The following is a 22,724-nucleotide window of genomic DNA, read 5'->3' on the forward strand; positions in this document are numbered from 1 at the left end:
TCTGGTTAGTGTCAACACACAGCTTGATTTATCCCCTCATTTATTTACATCAAGTCTTCTAGTCTCGAGCTAACAGCGGATAAAGAAGCCAATCTACTCTGCATTACTTCGTTAGTCGCACGGAATAGGGGAAAACTGAATCTCCATATAGTTTGGAAGTTATAGCTTAACATGCAGGGCCCCTTCTATCCACCCATCTGGAATGATAAGTCACATCCTAATGCGGCGGCGAATGACACGTGATAGATAAGTCATCAATTGCATGCGACACCGTGACCACTTTACTGGCGTTTTCTCCTTGAAACGGTGAATCCATGAATAATTACACAGGCTACCTGCGTGTTTGAAATCCATACGGCGTGGATGTTTTAAACGCCCGTGAGAGGAGAAAGCTTTTAAGCACCTCGCCGCGTCGGGGGCCGACGGGGTGATTATTGTGCGTGTCGCCGTCTCCCCTGGGGGGCTGCGGTGTTGGCGCCTGCCGAGGTACTTCACTTCGGTTTAAAGGAGAGCCACACCCCAGCGGCTTTTTGATGGATTTGTTGGAGAAGACTTCCTCTCCAAAACACACTATCACACGCATGGCGTCCGATTGGTTGATGATGTGGTCACCGGTCACCGGTTACCTGTCAATTAAGCGTTGATGGGACACACCAGTCCTCTGCTGAATACAACTGAATTCAAGGACTGAATGAAGAAAGCCCTTCATTAACATTTAATTAAGCTAATTAAGCATTAACCCTCAATTGGCAGGTGACCCGGTAACCCATCAGTCAATCAGAGGTGATGTGCTCAACAGCATGTGTTTAACCCGGAGATGAGAGTCTAAAACGCCAACCCCATCTCAGAGTGGTGCTTGGGTTCGCCTTTTTACCTCAGTGGACCACGTGCAGAGAATAAAAAAGTGGCCTCCCAATAAATGGCCCACATACTTATCGTCAGACGAGAGCGCCTATTCATTCTCGTCATCGAAAAGGAGGTAGAGGAAGCAGAAATTAATTTAAAAGCTACTCTGGCGGATGAAATTGGCAGCTACTTCCACGTGATGTATAGGTGAGAACCGCCGGGCCCATTACCCTGATGGTGTTTCCATTGTGGCGGCGGGACGCTCTCTCGTTGGATGCCAGCACCGACACAGCCGTCGGCCTGTCTCCAAGCAGAGTTCAGTCGCACAGCGTTGTCAAAGGAGCGTACTGGTCCTCTTATGTGGAGGATTTCCAGATGTACACGCTATGGTTGATAAGCCCTTTAACCAGTTGCCATTTAATATGACGCGCGAAGAAACACACACACACACACACACACACACACACACACACACACACACACACACACACACACACACACACACACACACACACACACACACACACACACACACACACACACACACACACACACACACACACACACACACACACACACACACCTCTTGTAGCTGGAAGCCTTGTTTTATTATTGATCGCCCGTCGTGCGGGATGCAAGGGACATTGCAAAGTCGTACAGATACGGCCAGGGCAAACTGATTATACTGTGATAACACTGTATAATCAGAACTTGTAAAATACGTCTGTGGAGGGGAGCAGGGATCATAAAGCGATAGACCGTCAGCGTACAAAAAACATCTGCGTTCGCTGCCAAGGCTCCAGTTCACTTATCTTGGTGGAGTAATGTCGCCATCTAGTGGACAGTAAGGTACTTGCCCTAACCATTTGCTAGGGGGTGAAACGGGATTTATTTATATTTGAAGAAAACAATGAATGTAAAATCTGTGTTAAAGTGAATGTGTATTTTTCACATTTTAATGGTTCCAACATCGAGTCACTCAAGACATTATGTTAATGTTGCTTTCCAAGCCCTATCTGACCGTATACATTTCTCATCACTTTACAAAAAAAAAAAAAAAAACCCTGTTAGGAAACACAATCACCAAAACTTAAAAGACAAATGTTTGGTAATGGAACAAAACTTTTTGGAGGTCCTGCCCCCATAAACAAGTGTGATTCCATACGCATAAACACAGACAGAAGGACACGCGGATCAGAGACCAGCATAAAACACCTTACGCAGGTCAAGTCAAATCCAAACCACCCATTAAAGCCGACATGCCCCCAGCCTCACGAAGGCCTCTTCCCAGTGCTGGCCTTCATGAGCGCCTTGATGGCTCGGGCCCTCATCTCCAGCTCCAGGAGTTCAAGCTGCTGGAGGGACGGCTGGCACACCTCAGGCCCCGCCCCCGCCACGCCCCCGACGGGCAGACCCAGAGGCCCGGTCGCCAACGCCGCCCCCGCCGCCGCCGCCACCGGCGGTGGTGAGGGTCGCAGGTTCGATTCCGGAGAGTCCTCGCCGTCCCCCGAGCTCGCCAGGATCTCGCTGACGCTCTTCTCGATGTCCACCTCCAGCTGTTCCTTCGCGGGGGGGCGGGCGCCCGCGGGGGGCCCCTCCGGGGACGGCGGGTTGGTCGCCATGGCGACGGTGGGCCCGTCCTCCTCCTCCTCCTCCTTCTCGTCCCCCTCTCCCCGGGCCTCCGGCGCGGCCCCGGCGGGGCCCCTGGCGCCGGGCTCCTCCTCCACCTTGGGCCCCTCGATGTCGCTGTCGCAGGTGTCGGCGTTGATGCTCAGCACGTCGCTCTCCTCCTCTCCGCCGCCGCCGTCGTCCTCTGGGGAGGAGAAACAACGTTGAGGCTGACGCAGGACACAGGGCAGAGGAAGAACGCTGACTAGAGGTACCGGGGCTGATCCGATTGACATCATGCTGTTGGGAAACAGAGCAGGCCTTTGCGCGGGCCACTCTTTGAGAGGACCCCTCTGATTTACAAGTGATTCATTGTCATACATGTCATCGGTTAAACATAGGCCAATATTTGCCAATTCACTTTCTTTGTCGTTTTACATCCAAATCCATTGTGATTCACTCAATAGAACATTTGTGTCATTCAGACTTCCGGCGTTAACCAGCCTCACACAAAGCCCTGTGACGGGCTAACACACCCCGCCGGCCGGCTGGCTTGCTTGTTTGTTTAGTCACTATTGCATGATCCAATTCAATCCTTCCACGTCCAATCACGCGCTGAAACCCCCGCAGGGTCCACGCCCGCTCTCGGTTTCATTACCTGGCTTGGGCTCCTCCGTCTTATCGGCGTCTCTGATGGAGGAGGTGGAGTCCACGTTGTTGTCTTGCCTGGAGGGGCGACAGGACACACAGTGAGTGACGGGTGTACTCACACGCACGTTTGTATTCAACGCCAACACCGAGACCTGAGAGCATAGGTTCTTCTTTTGATTCTACGTGCGGTACGATACACTACACGCGAAGCGATGACAGAGCCACAAAAGGCGTGCGTTGAAAAAGCGGTGTGTGTGCGTTTGATTGTGTTAAAAGTTTACAATAATATGCAAAAAAAAATGTGATACATTGCATTGAAAGACACCCTCACTATGACTTCATGACACCGTGGATTGGAGTGGGAATAATTGAATAAGCGTAGATTGAGGTGGGGATCTGGTAAGGATGCCCACTGGACGCCTCCCTTGGGAGGTGTTCCAGGCACGACCAGTGGGGAGGAGACCCCGGGGAAGACCCAGGACTAGGTGGAGAGATTATATCTCAACACCTGGCCTGGGAACGCCTCGGGATCCCCCCCGTCAGAGCTGGTCAATGTGGCCCAGGAAAGGGAAGTCTGGGGCCCCCTGCTTGAGATGCTGCCCCCACGACCCGACCCCGGATAAGCGGATGATGAGGATGAGGATGAGGATGAGGTGGGGATTGAACAGGATTGAATATGAAATGCGAACCGGACTCACTGGCTGGTCGAAGAGGCTTCTGCGCCCATGTCCTCGTCCCCGGAGGTCAGCTCCTCCCCTGAGGAGAACAGGGGGTGTGAAATTGGTCCGAACCATTGAGGCAGGTCATTCGTAAAGTGTGTGTACACCCAACCGAGCCGCCCCATCTCTGTAGGCCCGGGGGGGGGGGGGGTGGGGGGGTGGGGGGGCGGACAGTGTGTGTGGAGCCGAACGCACCGACTCACCTCCCAGAATCTGACGCAGGTTCTTCTGGGAAAGCTGCTCCAGCTGTACCCAGCACAGCTTCTTGATCTCCTCCAGAGGACAACTCTGGAAGAATTTAACAACAAAAAAGAAAATTAAGTTTAAAGTTTGACCTTAGCTCAGGAGGTAGAGCGGGTTGAGTTGATGAGACCGGAAGGTTGCTAGTTCGATCCCCGGCTCCTCCATGCGTCGAGATGTCCCCTGAGCAAGACGCCTCACCCTCGCTGCTCCCGAAGAGGCCGGCTGTCGAACCTCGCATGGTTGACTCCGCCGTGAATGTGTGCATGAATGGTTAGAATGTGTGCATGAATGGTTGTCCGTGGCTTTGGATAAATAACTACCAAATGCCCTGAATGTAACTGCGGATGACCGGCGTTGCTAGCACCGTTGCAGCATCACCTTGAGCTCATCAGGTAACATCTTCTGCAGCTTCTTCTCCCCCAGCACCTGGAAGCACTGCTCCAGCATGGCCTGCCGGTCGGCCACGTACGCGCCGATGGGCTGGAAGGGGAGCGTCAGGTCCAGGCCCCCTTCCTCCATGTCGCTGCCGATCCGGTCCAGCTCCGCGTCGGCCATCTCGTCCCTGGAGTCCTGCTGGGACGGAGTCAGGAGTGTTCGAGTGTTGCAATGAACTGGTATGCTTCTCTCTCTCTCACCTCTCTCTCTCTCTCTCTCTCTCTCTCTCGTCATGAGTGTTATGAGCAGGGTCTGTGTGTGTGTGTGTGTGTGTGTCCTACGATGACAGCCCTGCTTAAAAGGTAAATAACTCTGGTCAAACCTTTTCAAGTTTTAATTTTAATTGTTGTTGGATGGTGTGTAGTTCAACATGGTCTACGTTTACCAGCCGTTGCTGAACCCTGATCGTTGAATGGTTCATGGTCCCAGGCGGGTTTCGACCACCTCTCACCTCCACGCTGGACTCCGTATAGACGCGTCTCCTGTTGACGGTCTGCTCCTCTGTCGGCGCATGCTTCCTCTTCTTCTCCTTGCTGGCGGATTTACTTTTGAGCATTTTGATTAAAAGACCGATAGGATTAACTCTTCTGGGTGTGTGAATTTGTGGCTGTTGTTGTGGAGAGTCCCACCATAACAAATGAATGGGACTTGTTGTCTTCCGGGGTTGTTCTACGCTGTTCTTTAAGTGAAAGAGTCGCCTCTATCGCCCCCTGTCGACGCGGAGTGATTTCAGTTCAATGCAGTACAGTTGAACACATTGCACCCATTTAGGGCAAAACGGGCCCATGGGTCTGTTATAAAAATACACACCCCAACATTAAGAAAACGAAGAGATAATTTATAATATTGAATGCTTTTTAATATACATTTTACTTGCAATTAAAATTCCCTAGACTTCATTTTGGGCACATGTCGCAATAGCAGTGTTGACTATAAACCCCATGCAACCAATTGAATAGCTGAAGAGAGCTTCATGGGTTTCCAGGCTAACAAATACGACGTTAAAAAAAAAATCTTTGCCCTGGCTGTATTTGTCCCCCAAACTTTAAATGCCATTGTTCTCAGCCCTCACAAAAAGCTATTTAACACTGCTATTCTTGAACCTTCTCAACTAAAGTCAATCCACACATTTTCCCCCGCACGCACGACACACCCAAATAAACTTTACCAACAAGCTCACAGAACCAGCCCTGTTTCAATCTCCTTTCATATCATGATTCACCGCCTTCACTATTCCCAGCCTCCTCCCTCGTCTGACCCCTGAGGCCCGCTCCCTCATTGGTTCCAGCAGGGGGCCCTCACGGAGAACAGGGCGCGGCACTCTCGCGCTGTAAATAACCCTAATTGGCTGTCCCATCTCCTCGTGCCTCGACCGAGGCGAAGCACGGACCAAATGCGACGCTTTGCCTCCTGCCCGGGGCGCCGTGGCGACAGCTGTCTGCGTGCGTAATGCGGGTTGTTATCCGCGTGGCGTTCGGCAAAACTGCGCCGTGCTCTTTTAGTGCCGCCGGAGAGGGAGACGCCCATCAATCACCGCCGACGCGTCACGTCGCGTTTCCGCGGCAGCATCTGTTCCCAGGCGCCGGGCGGGATTACCTCGTTAAGAGGCTCTGGAGCGAGAGACGGACAGACAGACAGACAGACAGACAGACAGAGTGATGGAAGGAACAAGTGTGTGACGGTTGGAATGAGAGGAGTTAGGATGGGCCATGAAGCCCAGAAATGTGCGTTTGCATATGCATGTGTCTCAACGTGCTTTATTCAAATATTGTGAATACTGTTTGTATTATCATGACGTTATTTTGGGAGACTATGACCGATGCATTAACGGTTTGTTGTTTCGTTGACCGACAGGTGTGGTTAACTATGTTAACCACAGAATAACACTCTAAACCTTTGCCATTAACTCCCTATAGGCTGAACTATTCCCCCCTGCACACTAAACGATTGAAAACTTCAACAAACGCTGTACTCCTTTTCTTTATAAATGTCACTTTAAGGTGGCAGCCATTAGGCTGCATTCCACTGAATCCGACATGCTGCACCTGAACACCCCTTCATGCTACTTATAAGTGAACAGAACGTAGCGCATCCATTTATACCCTGATACATCCCTTACTTACATTACATAGGATACTCAACTCAACGCTGGTGGCTTTCCTTCAGGGAGAAACCAGGCTCTGACATCATTGACGCTGTGAATACGAATCCCAGCCTACAGCAATACAGGGGAAGGAAGGGGGGAGGAGGAGGGGGAATGCTGTCTCTGTCGATGTTAATTCACTGTACACGCTGGCGAGACACGTCCCTTCTCTGTACCCACTCCACCGCGAGCGTGAGTACACACAGGTTCGTCTCCCACGGTGAATCCACAGCCAGCCGTCTCCGGTAAATTGAGGGAGAGTTATACTATATAGGAGGTGTACACTTATCTACCTGCTCATTACCACTCAATCCCTTCGACCGGGCGCACGTGTTCACGTGGAGCTGCTGTAGGGACGGGGGGGGGGGGTGACGGATTTGACCAATTACTCGTTAAGTAAGCGCTGATTAGATGTCAGCGATTTTAAGGCAACCGATTTACGGCGGTGCGAGACAGTGGATTCACACAGCGTGTCTCTCCCATCATCATCATCATTATTACTGCTCACCTGGAATTCTCTGCGGATGAGACACGGTCTGTAATGAGCGCGCTGGCCACAGAGTCACTGATTGGCCCGACTGGGTATTGCTGGTAATACACGGCCAGGAATAACAAGCTGTGATGATGATTCACGGTGGACGGCATTTTAAAAAGAGCTATTTCCATCCACGGAGAGGTGATAGCCATACCGTCAATTGGGTACAGGAATATAACCTTACTTGTCCAATTAGCAGGCCGCCTTGTGCAACTGTGTCCAATTTCGCTGGCTATACCGCTTCAGAAAGTGCTATTTTATTTTTTTTGTCCTTTCTGTCTTTTTTTTTTCAAAATACCCCAGGGTGCCCCGCCAGCCAAAGAGGCCGTTTTGCTTGACACGTTTTTAAAAATAACCGAAAGGAACGATAAGCGACAAAGTTTTTCCTGTCGCGTGAAAATGTGTCACCTGTCCCTCAGTGGCACGCGATTGCCACTTTGGGGACGGTTGATGTGCTATTTAAAGCAGTAAGGAAACACAGTTTGGGCCTGACTGCTGCTACTGACATGACATTTTGGGGGTCCTAAGCTGTCATCCACGCAGCCTACAGTGCCTTTACTGCTGTGAGCTGTAATCAGTCTGTTCTGACGTCCAAGCCCTTTTCAATGCAGATGCGAAATGTACCTAGTGTCGTTAAAGACAAGCATCAAGAGTTTGCTGTGAAGTCTTCTTTCACAAAGTTTCCCAAGTGTTATTTTGAAAACTTTGAAAATAGGCCTTCCTTCAAAAACTTTAAAGTCGCAATGGACATTTCAAGTCCCTCGTAGTTTAAACCTGTAACCTGGACATACCTGTAGTCACTGCTAATAGTGATTTAAATAATGGTATCAATGAAATCGCATCCTTTTAGCTGATATATTTTTCATGTAATTATTTTTTAAAGTAGGCTTAATGAGCCTACTTTAAAGATGTTCGATGCAAACAACTAATTTCTCTTAAATGCCAGATGCATTTAACCGACTAAAACAGGAGTTAAGATGGTGTATGTGTATGTGAGGGAGCAGAGAACTCCGGTTTTTACAGCTCTATTGAACGGTGTCCTTATTTTCGTTTCCGGTTTGGTGTGGAGGTGCCTCCGGGGCCGACACTAGAACCCGCTTATTAGACACATCTCCTGTGTTCATGCTACACAACATCAATAGAGAGAGGAGCAGCGCATCAATAGGAAGAGGCTGGCCCGGTGACAGATCTCTGCTTAGGTACTGCTGCAGATCCCCACTCCCATTTACTCCCCATTGATCCGCCTTCCTCTGGATGTATCCTTTAGTGCCTCGTTGGCACCAGGTTTTCATTCTCTTATCCCGATTTATCTCGCATTGATGTTTCTTTGTCTTCTGTCTTTGCCATTATATCGGCCGAAGTAGCATTGGCTGCTTCAGCCGTCCGATAGATTGTCACTGTGTCTTTTCCAGTGGGAGGACCCAGAATGTGTGAATGATTTACGCACTAAAAAAATGATCTGGTCTTTAGATGCGAGTGACTGTGAATTCATGTCATCTGAAGAAGGGACCAACCCTCCTTCTCAGAGGCGATTCTAGAGTCTGTGGGGGCCCCAAGCAGGGACGTGCACCGGAGTTTAGAGGGGCAGTTGCCGAATTGTTGGATCGCGGACGAGCGCGATTGCGGGCGGGCGCGATTGTTGACAGGCAAGCGCTCTCAGACCAGGTCGCAGGGGCCCCCTAGCAGCTTGGGGCTCCAAGCATTTGCCTGCCTTGCCTGTTGGCAAGCCGCGCCTCTGCTCCTTCTTTATCGTTCCACCGACCTGGGATGTGAATGCCGGCCACATCTGTGTCATCGCCGGTCAGATTGACTGTGCCTGTAGTTCACAGCTGGCTAGAGTGTTGCAATAGGTGGTCTGGTGTGTGGACAACTGGTGTGAGCCTGAGCAACTGCATGCAACCTTGACAAGTCCAAAACCTCCATATAGACCTCAAGTGACTGGTGGCGATGAAAGCCTAGTGTGTGTGTGTGTGTGTTCTATGCTAGGCTACAGAAGTGTGTTTTAGGGGTCTACTACAGACTATGGAAGAAGAGTGTGTGTGTGTGTGTGTGTGTGTGTGTGTGTGTGTGTGTGTGTGTGTGTGTCAGTGAGTCACAGGTGTTAGGGTAATATAACAAAAGCAAAACAAATGAGTAATCTGCTCCAGGAAGATTTGAAGGCTCAGTGCGCAAACAGCATTTTAATAATAATAATCTATTCAATGCATTCATAATACACAGACAGGCACTTCATTATGCATGCAGGGGGCGCCGTTGAGTACTCCCAACAGGACGCGCAAGAACGCACTGCAGTGTGCACCAGCAATGAGATAAGTATGATGAGAAACTTGCACTCTGATTCTATTGCGTCACCCTTTTGTCAGACGGTGTTGTTCACACACTGCGTCTCCCACACACACATGCATACACAGACAGACAGACACAGACACAGAGACAGACACACACACACACACAGACAGACAGACAGACATAGAGACACACACACACACACACAAACAGACATAGAGACACACACACACACAGACAGACATAGACACTGAGACATACACACACACACACACATACAGAGTCAGACAGACAGACAGACACACACACACACACAGAGTCAGACAGACAGACACACACACAGACAGAGACAGACAGATAGACACACACACACACACACACACACAGAGTCAGACAGACAGACAGGCACACACACACACACACACACACACACACAGAGTCAGACAGACAGACAGACACACACACAGACAGAGTCAGACAGACAGACACACAGACAGACACAGACACACCAAGCTTTTGAGTAAAAGTTATCTGCTGCACCGCTGCCTCCCCGAGACGAACACACACTCATTATCTCCGCGTGGCGTGTGAGCTGTCAGTCGCTCCTCAACCCCGTCTCCCCCAGATCCGCTCTCTCCCAGAACAGACGCGTACCGCTACAATTAGGAACGCCGTCCCTCCCCCCCAACCCCCCAAACCTGCCCTTCAACTGGAAAACAAACAAAACCAGGAAGTGGGCTGATGGTGTTCTTGGGTTCGGTGTTGGGGGTTCGGTCGCTGAACTCTGCTGGGGTCCAGAGGAGGAGGGGGGGAACGTGTGTCTGAAGAACCGGGTCTGTCTTTAGTCTGGGGCCTAATCGCTACAGGGTCGGTTCTTCATGACACCATTTACGTTTACATTCAGGGCATTTGGCAGACGCTTTTATCCAAAGTGACTTACTAGAAACTTAAACAACAATATATCGCTGTCGGTACAGTAAAGATGTTTATAGAACCAAGTGCCAAGCACTGACAATTGTTAGGTAAACCCATTCCACATAAACCACATAAACAACATAAACGCAAACCCCACACTCCCCACCCCGCCCGTCAACAATTCCACCCGCGGACCCTGTTATAATGTAAGCATTATAAGATTTTACAGAGTCTCACTCCAGCCAAAAACTCAAAGTTGGAAACCCTGTGGTAGGTCCTCTCGGATTTGCGTCAATGCCCCGAGAGCAAATCAGTTACAATCTTCTGAGTCTTTTCCCCAGCGGGTGCCGCTGTATAATTCAGAGGAAAACTTTGAACAGGGCCGGGAAATAGCAGATATGAGCGTGGAATATATTCAGGCTCCGAGTGAGCCGTGTGAATTCGGTTCTCCGTATCACACTTTGGCTTCGTCGCTTAACATACTGCTAGTAGGCCCCTGCAGTAGCTGAGCGAGGGGAGGGGAGAGGTCTTTTCACACACACACACACACACACACACACACACACACACACCTCGTCCCACTAACCAAAGCGAAGAGAGATCGCCTGGAGAATATCCATCATCTGTAACCTGCGCACACACACTGCATCGCAGCAAATAAAATATTCCTGTTTTGACAGCTAGTGTGTGTCTGTGTGTGTCTGTGTCTGTGTTTGTGTGTGTGTGTGTGTGTGTGTGTGTGTGTGTGGCTTCTTATGTGTATGTTCTTGAGTGTGTGTGTGTGTGTGTGTGAGTGTTTTCACATCCACCAGTCAAGTGATGTCAGTCACATTAACATTCTGTCACTGTAGCACAAGCATGCATCTCTCCGGTGGGAGGCGGGCCCGTCTCTCCCCATCCTCAGCGATGAGCCTTGAACATGTTCAGGTAAATAACATGAAGGGGTGTCTTGCCAACGCTTTTTGCCAGATGTTTTTTTATTATTATGATTCTTTCCAAACCCTGGTGGCTGGGATGCAAAGAAAATATAATGAAAAGGACAACGGTGTGTGTGTGTGTGTGTGTTTGTGGAAAAGAGGTATGGGGACATCACTTATGGAGCACTGTCTCCACCACCACCCCCGTCTCCACCCCCCCCCCCCTGACTCCACCACCCCTGACTCCACCCCCCCCCCCCCGACTCCATCCCCCGGTCTTTGCAGAGGAGGTAAAATGAACTGGGATGCTTCTTTGGAAACTGACAGAGGACTCGCTCTCTCTCTCTCTCTGTCTCTCTCTCTCTTGCCCTTGTATCCCTCTATCACTCACTCTCTCTCTCTTTCGCCCTTGTATCCCTCTATCACTCACTCTCTCTATCTCTCTCTCTCTCGCCCTTGTATTCCTCAATCACTCTCTATCTTTCTCTCTCTTTCTATCACCCTCTCTCTCTCTTCCTTGTATACCCTCAATCACTCTCTCTCTCTCTCTCACCCTTGTATACCTCCCCCTTGCTCTCAGTGCATATCAGAGAGGGGGAGGAGAGTGGGAGATAGAGGTGTTCTGGGTGGATATGAGGTGAGTGCAGGACGAGGGGGGGGGGGGGGACTTCCTCTCGCCTGCAATCCCCCTCCCTCGTAATTGAGGACTGGAGATTGCCCCGCTAATCTGACAGGCCTCTTAGCCCCGGAGAGCTAACCCCCCCCCCCCCTCGCCCCCCCCCCTCTCCCAGAGCTGGGGGGCTACTGGTCCTCAGCCAGAACCGTCTGGATGAGGTCATGGTTATCCTCTGGCTTTGAGGCGGTGCTGCTGTCCACCTTGATGTTGCTCTCTGTAAAGTCACTGAAGCTTTCCCCCGAGCTGAGCTCCAGCTCTGTGGGGTTAGGAGGGACTACAGGCTCTGGCGCAACCCGCTGTTAGGACCGTCATGAAGAGGGTTTGAGCCGCTGGGTCTGGAGGTGAGCAGCATGGAGACGTAAGCCGTCGGTTCAGCCGGAGAACGACGATGAAACGCTTTTTGACGCCGTCACTTTGGTTCCGACGTGTTTGGATTGGAGTTTGGAAGCAAACTGGGAGACAAGGATAGGCTACAGAAGGCATCTGGCATTGTGATACACAATGTGTCAGCCCCCCTCACAATTTATTTTCTATTTTTTCCTTTGGCGGAGACCAAGATGGCGCTCTCTAGGTGACCGCCTGTATGGCCCAGCCTTTACCCAGTCCTGCTCACAGGAAGTGAAATGAGGATGAATTAAAAAGGACGACAGTGTTACCACTTATCGTTTTTTCATGAGGACCAATAAAAAACGACAGTGTTATGCCTTTTCTTTTATTTGATAAAAAACGACAGTGTTACCCCTTATCTTTTATTTGATAAAAAATGACAGTGTTACCCCTTATGTTTTTTATGACGACCGATAAAAAAGGACAGTGTTACCCCTTATGTTTTTTTCATGACAACAGATTAAAAAACGACAGTGTTACCCTCATGTTTTTTTAATGATGACCGATAAAAAAGGACAGTGTTACCCCTTATGCTTTTTTTCATGACGGCCGATAAAAAACAAGTGTTACCCCTTATGTTTTTCTTCATGATGGCTGATAAAAAAGGACAGTGTTACCGCTTATGTTTTTTTCATGACGACAGATAAAAAAACGACAGTGTTACCCCTTATGTTTTTTTTTCATGACCGATAAAAACAACAACAGTGTTACTCCTTATATTTTTTTTCTAACGGCCGATAAAAAAGGACAGTGTTACCGCTTATGTTTTTTTCATGACGACAGATAAAAAAACGACAGTGTTACCCCTTATGTTTTTTTTCATGACCGATAAAAACAACAACAACAGTGTTACTCCTTATATTTTTTTCTAACGGCCGATAAAAAAGGACAGTGTTACCCCTTATGTTTTTCATGACAACAGATTAAAAAAACGACAGTGTTACCCCTTATGTTTTTTTCATGACGACAGATTAAAAAACAACAGTGTTACACCTTATGTTTTTTTTCATGACGACCGATAAAAAAGGACAGTGTTACCCCTTATGTTTTTTTTCATGATGGCCGATAAAAAACAACAGTGTTACCCCTTATGTTTTTTTTCATGACGGCCGATAAAAAACGACAGTGTTACACCTTATGTTTTTTTTCATGACGGCCGATAAAAAACGACCGTCTAACGTCGCCCTGCACATATTATATTAAAATGCGCAGGGCGCCCTTCCTAATTTTCTGCCTTGAGGTAACAAATGAATAAATTAAGAAGGAAAGAAAGTCCTGTTCAGGTTGGTCATTCCTTATCCATAGAACTGTTTTATCATGTTTTACTAGAGCTATGTGCATTTTACTGTCTGTCTAGTTAAGCGCTGGATGGCAAGTTAAATTCCTTTGTGTCCATTGATGCATTTGGCGAATAAAAGATGATTCTGATTCTGGTATTGTGTGAATGAGAGTGGCTGTGTCTCGTTTGTGATCCACTCCGCTTGCACTAAAGCCACGTCTATTCTAACGTCAACTACAAGTAGAACTTCCGAGCAAAGTAGGGTGTAGGCTCGGTGGCACAACGGATAAGGCCCATGGTACCATACAGTGAGTTCGAGTCCACTTCCTGTTGTTTAAATGAGGGAACAACTGTCTTGTTTATGATAAAATTATTTTCTACTTAAGTCATGTCTATTCTAACGTCAACTACAAGTAGAAGTTCCGAGCATCTCAGTCTGTGAGTCTCAGTGGCGCAATGGAGAAAGAAGATGTTTACTGTCAGAAAATTCACTCTTATTTGAGCTCTGGACCCTTTGGTTCAAGTCCTGGCAACCTCACTGTGGTAATCTCAATTCAACTTTAGAATTGTTTACCCTTTTACCAAATAAGAGGTGCCTCGTGGGGGAGCTGTTTCTTATCTGTTCTGGGGACATGGGTTTGTTTCCTGCCATGAACAACTGTCTAGTGAAGGGATACATTCTCTCACACATTCATTTCAAATAACTGTCTGGGAGAATGGATGACTGTGAATGAGTGCACTCATTCCCAGCCATCCATTCTCCCAGACAGTCTTTCCCACTCACTCATTCAGAATCACTGTCTGGGCCAATTAATTATTGTGAATTAAGTCATTCACAGCAATCAATTCACACAGACAGTTATTCAAACTCATCCATTCGTTCCCACAAAATCTGCCTAGTCAGGAATGGAACCCATGTCTCCAGAACAGGTAGTCTAGAGCTCTATCACCTGCGCCACAGATGCACGAGCTATGACTTGGTGAGAGGTTATTATTTACTTTACAGTTCACTTGACATTGTTTATTGTAAAATACTTTGAGTCCAGCGTGAGCGTTCTTGGTGTAAGTTGAACACACGTCTAAGACACGTCTCCAGAGTTCCTCACTAACAGCTCTAACCACTGCTCCACTGAGCCACTGTGAGAACATCAGTCAGAGTTTATAAATGACTTAACGATGACAACCGATAAAAAAAACAACAGTGTTACCCCTTTTGTTTTTTTCTAACGGCCAATAAAAAAGGACAGTGTTACCCCTTATGTTTTTTTTCATGACGACAGATTAAAAAACGAGTGTTACCCCTTATGTTTTTTTTTCATGACGCCAGATTAAAAAACGACAGTGTTACCCCTTATGTTTTTTTCATGACGGCCGATAAAAAACAACAACAACGGCCCTTATGTTTTTTTTTCATGACGGCCAATAAAAAATGACAGTGTTACCCCTTATGTTGTTTTCATGACAACCGATAAAAAAAGGACAGTGTTACCCCTTATGTTTTTTTCATGACGACCGATAAAAAAGGATAGTCAGTACGTTTACATGCACAGCTTAATTCGATTAAAGCCATATCTTGATTATTCTCCTCAATTGGACAACTGCAATTGTCCGCGTATACATGGCGGTGAGTAAACCGATTAATTGGCCGAAGCGTGTCATGCCCCGGTACGATAGGTGGCGCTGTGCCCATTTCAACTAGTGGTAATTGAGCCACCGGTTGACCTCTACGTCACCAGCAACAACAAACTCATTCGAGAAAGCGATGTTTCAGCAGACAGCTGTCAGTTCACTTCGGGTCTATATCATTTCTCCGACGCTCTATTGTTCCGACCTCTCGGTCGTATGCCGGCTGCTCTGCCGGCGGAGCAGTCCGCATACGACCGAGAGGTCAGAACAATGGAGCGTCTGAGAAATGATATGGACCCGAAGTGAACTGAGAGCTGTCTGCTGAAACATCGCTTTCTCCTCCTTGTCGCGTTTCAATCTGGACTTCACAGAGTCAAAGCCAAAGTTAATTTCCCCCAATTCCTTTTCCCCATGGGCGAGATAAACCCGACTAGGAGTCTTTACTTGTTGTGGAAGTACCAGAGAGTCGGAGAACCCGACGCAGTCTGTAAGATTCATATTATCAGAGAATACCCCCGTCAGTTCGGCCACGGCGCAAAGAATGAATAAAGATCGTAGTTATTTTACAACCTTGTTGATGAGCAACATTTAGAAAAACATGGACTTTTAATTCAGCCTTGGGTTAAATCGAAGCGTAGTGTGTACTGAATGCACGTTGATGACACTCCTTATAGGGGGTAACTACATTGGCACGACACCGGCTTCCTCCATCTTCTGCGCCAGCTTTTTAAATAAATCGCCGACCCGAAGTGAGTTGACAGCTGTCTGCTGAAAACATCTTTCTCCCGCCAGAGCAGCCCCTCCGCCGCCCGTCCGTATACGGCATTCCCCGCCACGGCACAATGAATGAATAAAGATCGTAAACACGTCGGGAGAAAAAAACATTTATTTTAACAGATGTGCCCGAAGTTACTACTTTACAACCTCGTTGATGACCCACATTTAGAAAAACATGTACTTTTAATTCAGCCTTGGGTGAAATGGAAGCGTAGTGTCTGTGTGCTTCCACCTTTAATGAATGCATGCCATGCACGCTCCCGCAGCCGGGACACAATTCTTATGGGGGTAACTACATTCACCGGCTTCCTCCATCTTCTGCGCCACCTTTTTAAATAAATCGCCTTTTCTCGTTATCCCTTATCCGACAGCGGCGACAACAACAACAACAACAACAACAACAAGACTATCGTCTCCTTCTACTTCCGGCTCATGGCCCCGGGAAAAGATCTCGAGCATGCGCAGAACGCAAATCAACGCATAATCCAATTCGATTGGCTACATGCATGCTTAGCTCGACTATGAATCGCATTATCTAGGGGTCTTAATTCGACTATGAGTAACCCAATTCGATTCGAGTATAGCTCGACTAAGGTGTATACATGCATCTTAGTAATCCAATCATAGTTGGACTAAGCCAATAAGTCGACTTTCTTGAGTGTCATGTGACCAACAGACTGTTATGGTAGCACGTAGGATTATTCAGGACCCCTCTCACATCCTGTTTCCTGAGTTTGAGTGGCTCCCCTCAGGACGCAGACTCCGCTGTCTGGGTTGCCGGACACAGAGGAGGAAGGCAACCTTCATTTCGAGGGCTGTCCACCTTTTTAATGATCAATGATAACTGACTCATGAACATATGGTTAGAATCTAGAATCTAGTTAGAAGTTAGAATCTTCTATTTGCACTTTATTTTTTTATTATTTTTATTATTTGAAGCACTAAGGAAGCACTTTCTGTCCTTCGGAGGAGACGTAAAACCGAGGTCCTGACTCACTGATGTCATAAAAGATCCCAGGGCACTTATCGCAAAGAGTAGGGGATCCCCCGGTGTCCTGGCTAAAACTGCCCAACCAGGCTCATTCAATCTGGCCCCCTAATCATCCCCCTATATATAATTGGCTCATTCATTAATTCCCTCACTCTCCGCCTCAAGCTGGTGTGTGGTGAGCGTTCTGGCGCCGATTGGCTGCCGTGCATCACCCAAGTGGGTGCTACACATTGGTGGTGGTTAGTGAGGTCCCCCCTCCACTGTAAAGTGCTTTGAGTGTCTAGAAAAGCGCTATATAAATTCAATTGATTATTATTATTATTATTATTATTATTATTATTAGATACTTTAACTTTAAAACTACTACTTGTGTTGAATGATGAGGTGCGGTGTGTGCTGTGTGATTGTGCAGTGTGTCTGTGAATTGTGTATGTTGGTTGATTGTGCAGTATGCCTGCTGCTTATGTTTTTGCGTGCTTTCTTATGTTTGCTGATTGTGTCCTGAAGCTACTGTAATGCGCCTTTTTAAATTGCCCCTTGGGGACAAAGTGTTACACCTTATGTTTTTTTTCATGACAGCAATGTATACCACAATGCAATGCGGGCACATATACTGACGCAAATGACGTTCAGAAATGTTCAGCGTAGTGTCCGAATTCTCGTTTGTTCGTTCCCTATATAGTTCACTATATCATAAACACTATATAGGGAATAGTGAGTGAGTGAATAGGGAACAATTTCGAACACAGCTCCAAGAGACATCACAGGAAGTGACCAAACTGGAAGTGACATCATCGCAAACTAAAACGGCAAAATAATATGAATTCATACATTAACTACATTAGCGTGGGCCCCACACTGATAGCTATATATTACTAATATATTAATTAAGCTTAACCAACTTCATTGTAAGGGTCCTATGAGGAGTGGTTCATATTGGGATAGGCAGAAGCACAGTTTAATAACAATTAGTTAAATAATAATATGTCATTAACTTTTGTATTAACATAGTTTGTAAATAAACATTTAACATTTAAATGATGTAAGAAATAACTGTTAATTAGTGCCCAAAAGACATTTAGTTAACTATTAATAAATATGAATACAATATTAGTTAATAGATTTTTTATTTGTTAAAACATTAACATACAGATTTTATGCAAAAAACTAATATTTAATTAATGATGAAAAAACGATTAACTTGTGCCAAATAGATATTTTAGTAACAATTAACAAATATTAACAAAGGGTTAGGTAATGACTAGTTTGCTAATTATTATGGCACCTTATTAGAAAGTGTTACCGACATTTCCCTTAAAGTGCCAGTTAGATCGTTAACCACCCCTTACCACTGCACCATCAAGACACCGTCAAAACTCATCTCAAAAGGTTCTACTTGACTTTATAATTCACATTATGTGAATTATAAAGTCAAGTAGAACCTTTGAGATGATTTTCACGTGACTCAGATGCTATAAGAATAAGAGTCTTCCATCAGAGGACGTCGACGAGACTCGAACGCCGTCATTACATGCCATTACAATGTATCCAGTGTATTTATTTATTTTTTTATTCATTTATTAATTTGTTACCTCAAGGCAGAAAATGAGGAGGGTGCTGGCGAATCTTTATTTATTATTTTTAAATTAAATTCTTTCCTTTGAGACCAGTGCCCACCACAAGATGGCGCTCCAGAGGAGACCGCCTACGGCCCAGCCTTTACCCAGCCCTGCTGGCAGAGGTGAGTGAAATGCAAATACTTCTGTTTCTTTTACAGGAATCATTATGAAAAATGTGAAAATTCCCAAGTTGCTGGATTCCTGCGCGAGATGGAAAATATTTACTGCATCCAATAAGCATGATTGACAGACGGCAGCTCTCCCACATTATTGTCGAACCCTTGCTCGAATGTCAGAAATATTATTAACAACCACGGGATGAAAAATACACTCTGATGTGGATTTTTCATGCCACTAATAGTTCTATCGCTCTGTCTTTCTCTCTTTCTCTTTCTCTCTCTCTCTCTCTCTCTCTCTCCCCCTCTCCCTCCTTATGTGTCTCTCTTCCCCTCAGATACCCCGCAACTTTCGAAAAGTAAATAAATCCAAACAACGGTAGATTTAACGGTAAAAAAATGAAACGTAAACTCCAAAATAAAATTTTAAAAAAGCCATTCGCTCACGACAGTTTGTGATCGCCCCCTTCCCCCCGATGATTATTGAACACGTTTATCGCCTTTAAAACGTCTGCAGGCAGCGCTGGGAAGACATCGCAGCAACAACATCTAAATAGGGGGAAATAAATGCAATCCCTGCAATGCATGAGCGCCCTCTATGAAGCCCTCGGTGTCTGTTTGATGTATGCTCCGTAGATGGCAGTGTTTCATCACTTAAAAGGGAGAGAGAGAGGGAGGGAGGGAGAGAGAGGGAGATGGAGCGGGAGAGAGAGGGAAAGGGAGAACAAGAACGAGAGAGAGTGAGAATAAGAGAGAGAGAGGGAGAGAGAGGGGGAGAGGGAGAGAGAGGGAGCAGGAGAAATAGAGAGAGAGAGAGAACAAGAGAGGGGGAGACAGAGAGGGAGAGAGAGAGAGCTAGAGAGAGAGGGAGAGAGAACGAGAGAGAGAGAGGGAGGGAGAGAGACAGAGAAAGATGGAGTCTCGCTGCAGTGGATACCAGCATGTGAAGCCTTATCTAGTTGGGTGCACGTTATGTCATAGCCTGTGAGTGAGACGTATGTTCTGCCTGCAGCTTGGCAGGAGCAGGGTATCTGCTGGTTGCATCAGTGTCCTCCTCGCTGACTGAACTTAGGAACTCTCTCTCTCTGTCCAGGAGCAGAAAGATACTACAGAAGGCCAAAAGGGTCTAAATGATGCCTTCATTTAGACATAGGTGGTTTTAAATCGGCGTGGTAGAGTTGAGGAAAGCGGTATTTTCAACTAAAAATTCACAGGTTAAATGGCGAAACACGAAACAACGCTGTAATGACTGCTAAAACACTGTATTTTACATCGATTTATATCACTGCACGTCTTAAATGAGGCTCATCCCTTTTATCCTTTAAGACACGGTTGTTGTCTTGCGTGGTGTGAATGTGTGTGTGTGTGTGTGTGCACGCAGTGTGTGCGTGTGATGCTTATTCAGCTGCAACCATCTGGTAAACTAGGATGATAACATGCGGCATGATAATGAGCATCATAGTTCTCCACAATATTAGATAGAGCATTTGTGTTATCTTATTACATTTCTGTACTTTCTGTTGTGTACTTTCTGTTGTGCCCTGTCTGGGATTAATAATGATAATCTTAACTATCCATAAGCAGGTGCATACAGAAAATAATAATGGTCTATAATCATATTGTTGGAACAGTGATGCTATTCACATTCAGCTGCTCGTACAATCTTGCTCTGTTTTTTAGGATGGATCAATTCACACTACTTCATACTCGCTCTCCGATCGATCACCGTTGAGAAATCACGGCGTCAAAGCCCGCAACGCTCACCCCTTTGAAAAGCGTGAATTCAGACCAGTGAACTCTAGACTAGAAATCCCCCCTCTCTGTCCAGAGTGATAGTGAAGACGCCCTACCTGCGGCCCCCGTGCTGCGTGAGTACCTCTGGAGGGCGTAGATCTTGAAGCAGCTTCTGGGAGTGTCACGGCAACCACCATCACAACCCCACCCAACAGCACGGAGCCCGGCTAGCTGGGGCTCAGGCGTGAGGGACGGAGGTACACGGTCAATCAGAGACGCTCCCAAGGTCAGACCCCACCTCCGCCGGCGGTGAGCACACACACACACACACACACACACACACACACACACACACACATGCACACACAGGTGCAACCACACACACACACACACATGCACGCACGCAGGCATACAAACACACACGCACAGATACACACGCACGCACACAAACACACACACACACACACACACAGGTGCAACCACACACACACACTCACACACACACACACACACAGGTGTAACCACACACACACACACACACCCACAAAGGTGCAACCACACACACACACACACACACACACACACACACACACACACACACACACACCGACAGCATGAGGGGCAAGGCAAGTTGAAAAGTTTCCATCTCGCATTGGATTGGACCTGCGGCTAGCTGCATCCAAACACTCCCAAACTGGCAGGGGGGGGCGGCGGGCCCGATGGGGGTGAGGGGGGGTACGACGCGAGCGCAGAGTACAAAACACCATGCATCATGGACACATTAAGTATTGATGTACAGCCGTGCAGTGCTCCTATGTGTGTAGTTCTCTCTGATCGTTCATCATAGGATTGTACCTGTCACTGCCCCCCCCCAACCCACCACCCTCCCCCCTCCCTCACCCCTCTCACCCACTCACATATCACACCTGTACTCTCTTTTACAAACGAGGGCCCTGGACTGGAGCTGTCTGTCCGCTGAAACATCACGGGAGCGCTCGGGAACATCGCTCGGGAACATCGCTCATTCCGCTGGGCCGCGAGCCAAACCGCCGCGGGAACGACGACGGCGAAGGTCTGTCACGAGACGGACGGACGGACAGACGGACGGACGGACGGACAGGGCGGAGACGCATCGCCGCGGTGAGGACCACAGACGATCCTTTGGGATATCCGTACGTTATTTCCGTTTGGAATTCCTCGATGGATCCGTGTGACGATTTGCTGCTGGGCGGGAACGGCCGTTTTGTGTTGACTGCGCTTCTGGTGTTTTGTTTGTTTTTCTGGGTGAAGAAATTGAAATTGAACTCGAGTTTAAAGACGACGATGAGATGAGGTGAGTCATCAACTTCAATCGTACATTCAATTCAACCCCCCCCCAAAAGAATGGTGTACTCGGAAACATCGAAAAACGCAGTGATAATGAAATAAGAGTTCACGCCGGCGGCAATTAATCACAGAGATAAGAACTACGAGCAAAAACACGCTTTTTATGCTCTAGAGATGTTCCATCTATAAAGCCTTTCGTCCTGCTAATCTAGTTTCAAAGTCTGTCAGTCTACGTACAGCCAGCGCGCCAGCCACTAACTTTACGAAGCACAACACAGTTTACAGTGTGCCATTTCACAGCCACTCTGAGGTCGGGGGGTGCTGCGCCCCCACCCCCCCCCCCCCCGACTGGCAGACCCTGGCCCCCACAGAGTCCCCGTGTCCCCGGTGACCCGGCAGCCCCGTGCCGCACTCCCAGACCCGCTCATTAGCTGGAGCAAAGGTCACAGAGCGAGCCATCTGTCCCACGGCCTGGGGGTCGGAGGAGAGGCTGCCATGACACTTTTACCCTCCCGCCGTTCCGCTCTTTCTCGCGCGCTATTTCATCGTGTGTCTCTCTTTCACCGTCTCTCCCTCTCTCTTCCACCGTCTCTCTCTCTCTCTCTCACTTTCACCGTCTCTCCCTCTCTCTTCCACCGTCTCTCTCTCTCTCTCTCTTTCACCGTCTCTCCCTCTCTCTTCCACCGTCTCTCTCTCTCTCTCTCTTTCACCGTCTCTCACGCTCTCTTTCACTCTCTCCCTCCCTCTCTTTTTCACCGTCTCCCTCTCTTTCACTGACTCTCTTTCACTCTTTCCCTCTCTCTCCTCTCTATGTCTCTCTCTCTCTCTCCCTCCCACCGTCTATCCGTCTCTTATCCATTGCCGCCCTCCCTGCCCCAGACCACATCACTCTCCC

At 47.8% G+C, this 22,724-nt stretch overlaps 1 protein-coding gene across 2 annotated transcripts; it reads right to left on the reverse strand.

Annotated features, from left to right (window-relative positions):
• Positions 1–1,521: 1,521 nt before the first annotated feature.
• caap1 (caspase activity and apoptosis inhibitor 1) lies at positions 1,522–5,119 on the reverse strand. 2 transcript variants are annotated; one of them, XM_084487061.1, is made up of 6 exons: positions 4,954–5,119; positions 4,446–4,637; positions 4,028–4,112; positions 3,804–3,861; positions 3,113–3,180; positions 1,522–2,659 (listed from the first exon to the last, which is right to left on the reverse strand). In XM_084487061.1, exons 1-6 carry the CDS (start codon positions 5,056–5,058, stop codon positions 2,118–2,120), a joined length of 1,050 nt encoding a protein of 349 aa, XP_084343187.1. In that variant the 5' UTR covers positions 5,059–5,119; the 3' UTR covers positions 1,522–2,117. The 2 variants fall into 2 exon arrangements, with proteins under 2 accessions (XP_084343187.1, XP_084343186.1); XM_084487060.1 differs by having other exon boundaries at positions 4,446–4,640.
• Positions 5,120–22,724: the final 17,605 nt, after the last annotated feature.

This window comes from Micromesistius poutassou (genome assembly GCF_964030765.1).
Source record: "Micromesistius poutassou genome assembly, chromosome: 23".
In the NCBI taxonomy this organism is placed as follows: domain Eukaryota; kingdom Metazoa; phylum Chordata; class Actinopteri; order Gadiformes; family Gadidae; genus Micromesistius; species Micromesistius poutassou.

Excerpts from the sequence above, each read along its gene's own strand:
- caap1 (XM_084487060.1), bottom strand. The coding sequence starts at position 5,058 with ATGCTCAAAAGTAAATCCGCCAGCAAGGAGAAGAAGAGGAAGCATGCG. Across the intron at positions 4,641-4,953 it reads ATACGGAGTCCAGCGTGGAG|CAGGACTCCAGGGACGAGAT; the intron begins GTGAGAGGTGGT and ends ACTCCGTCCCAG. Across the intron at positions 3,862-4,027 it reads CCTGCGTCAGATTCTGGGAG|GGGAGGAGCTGACCTCCGGG; the intron begins GTGAGTCGGTGC and ends TGTTCTCCTCAG.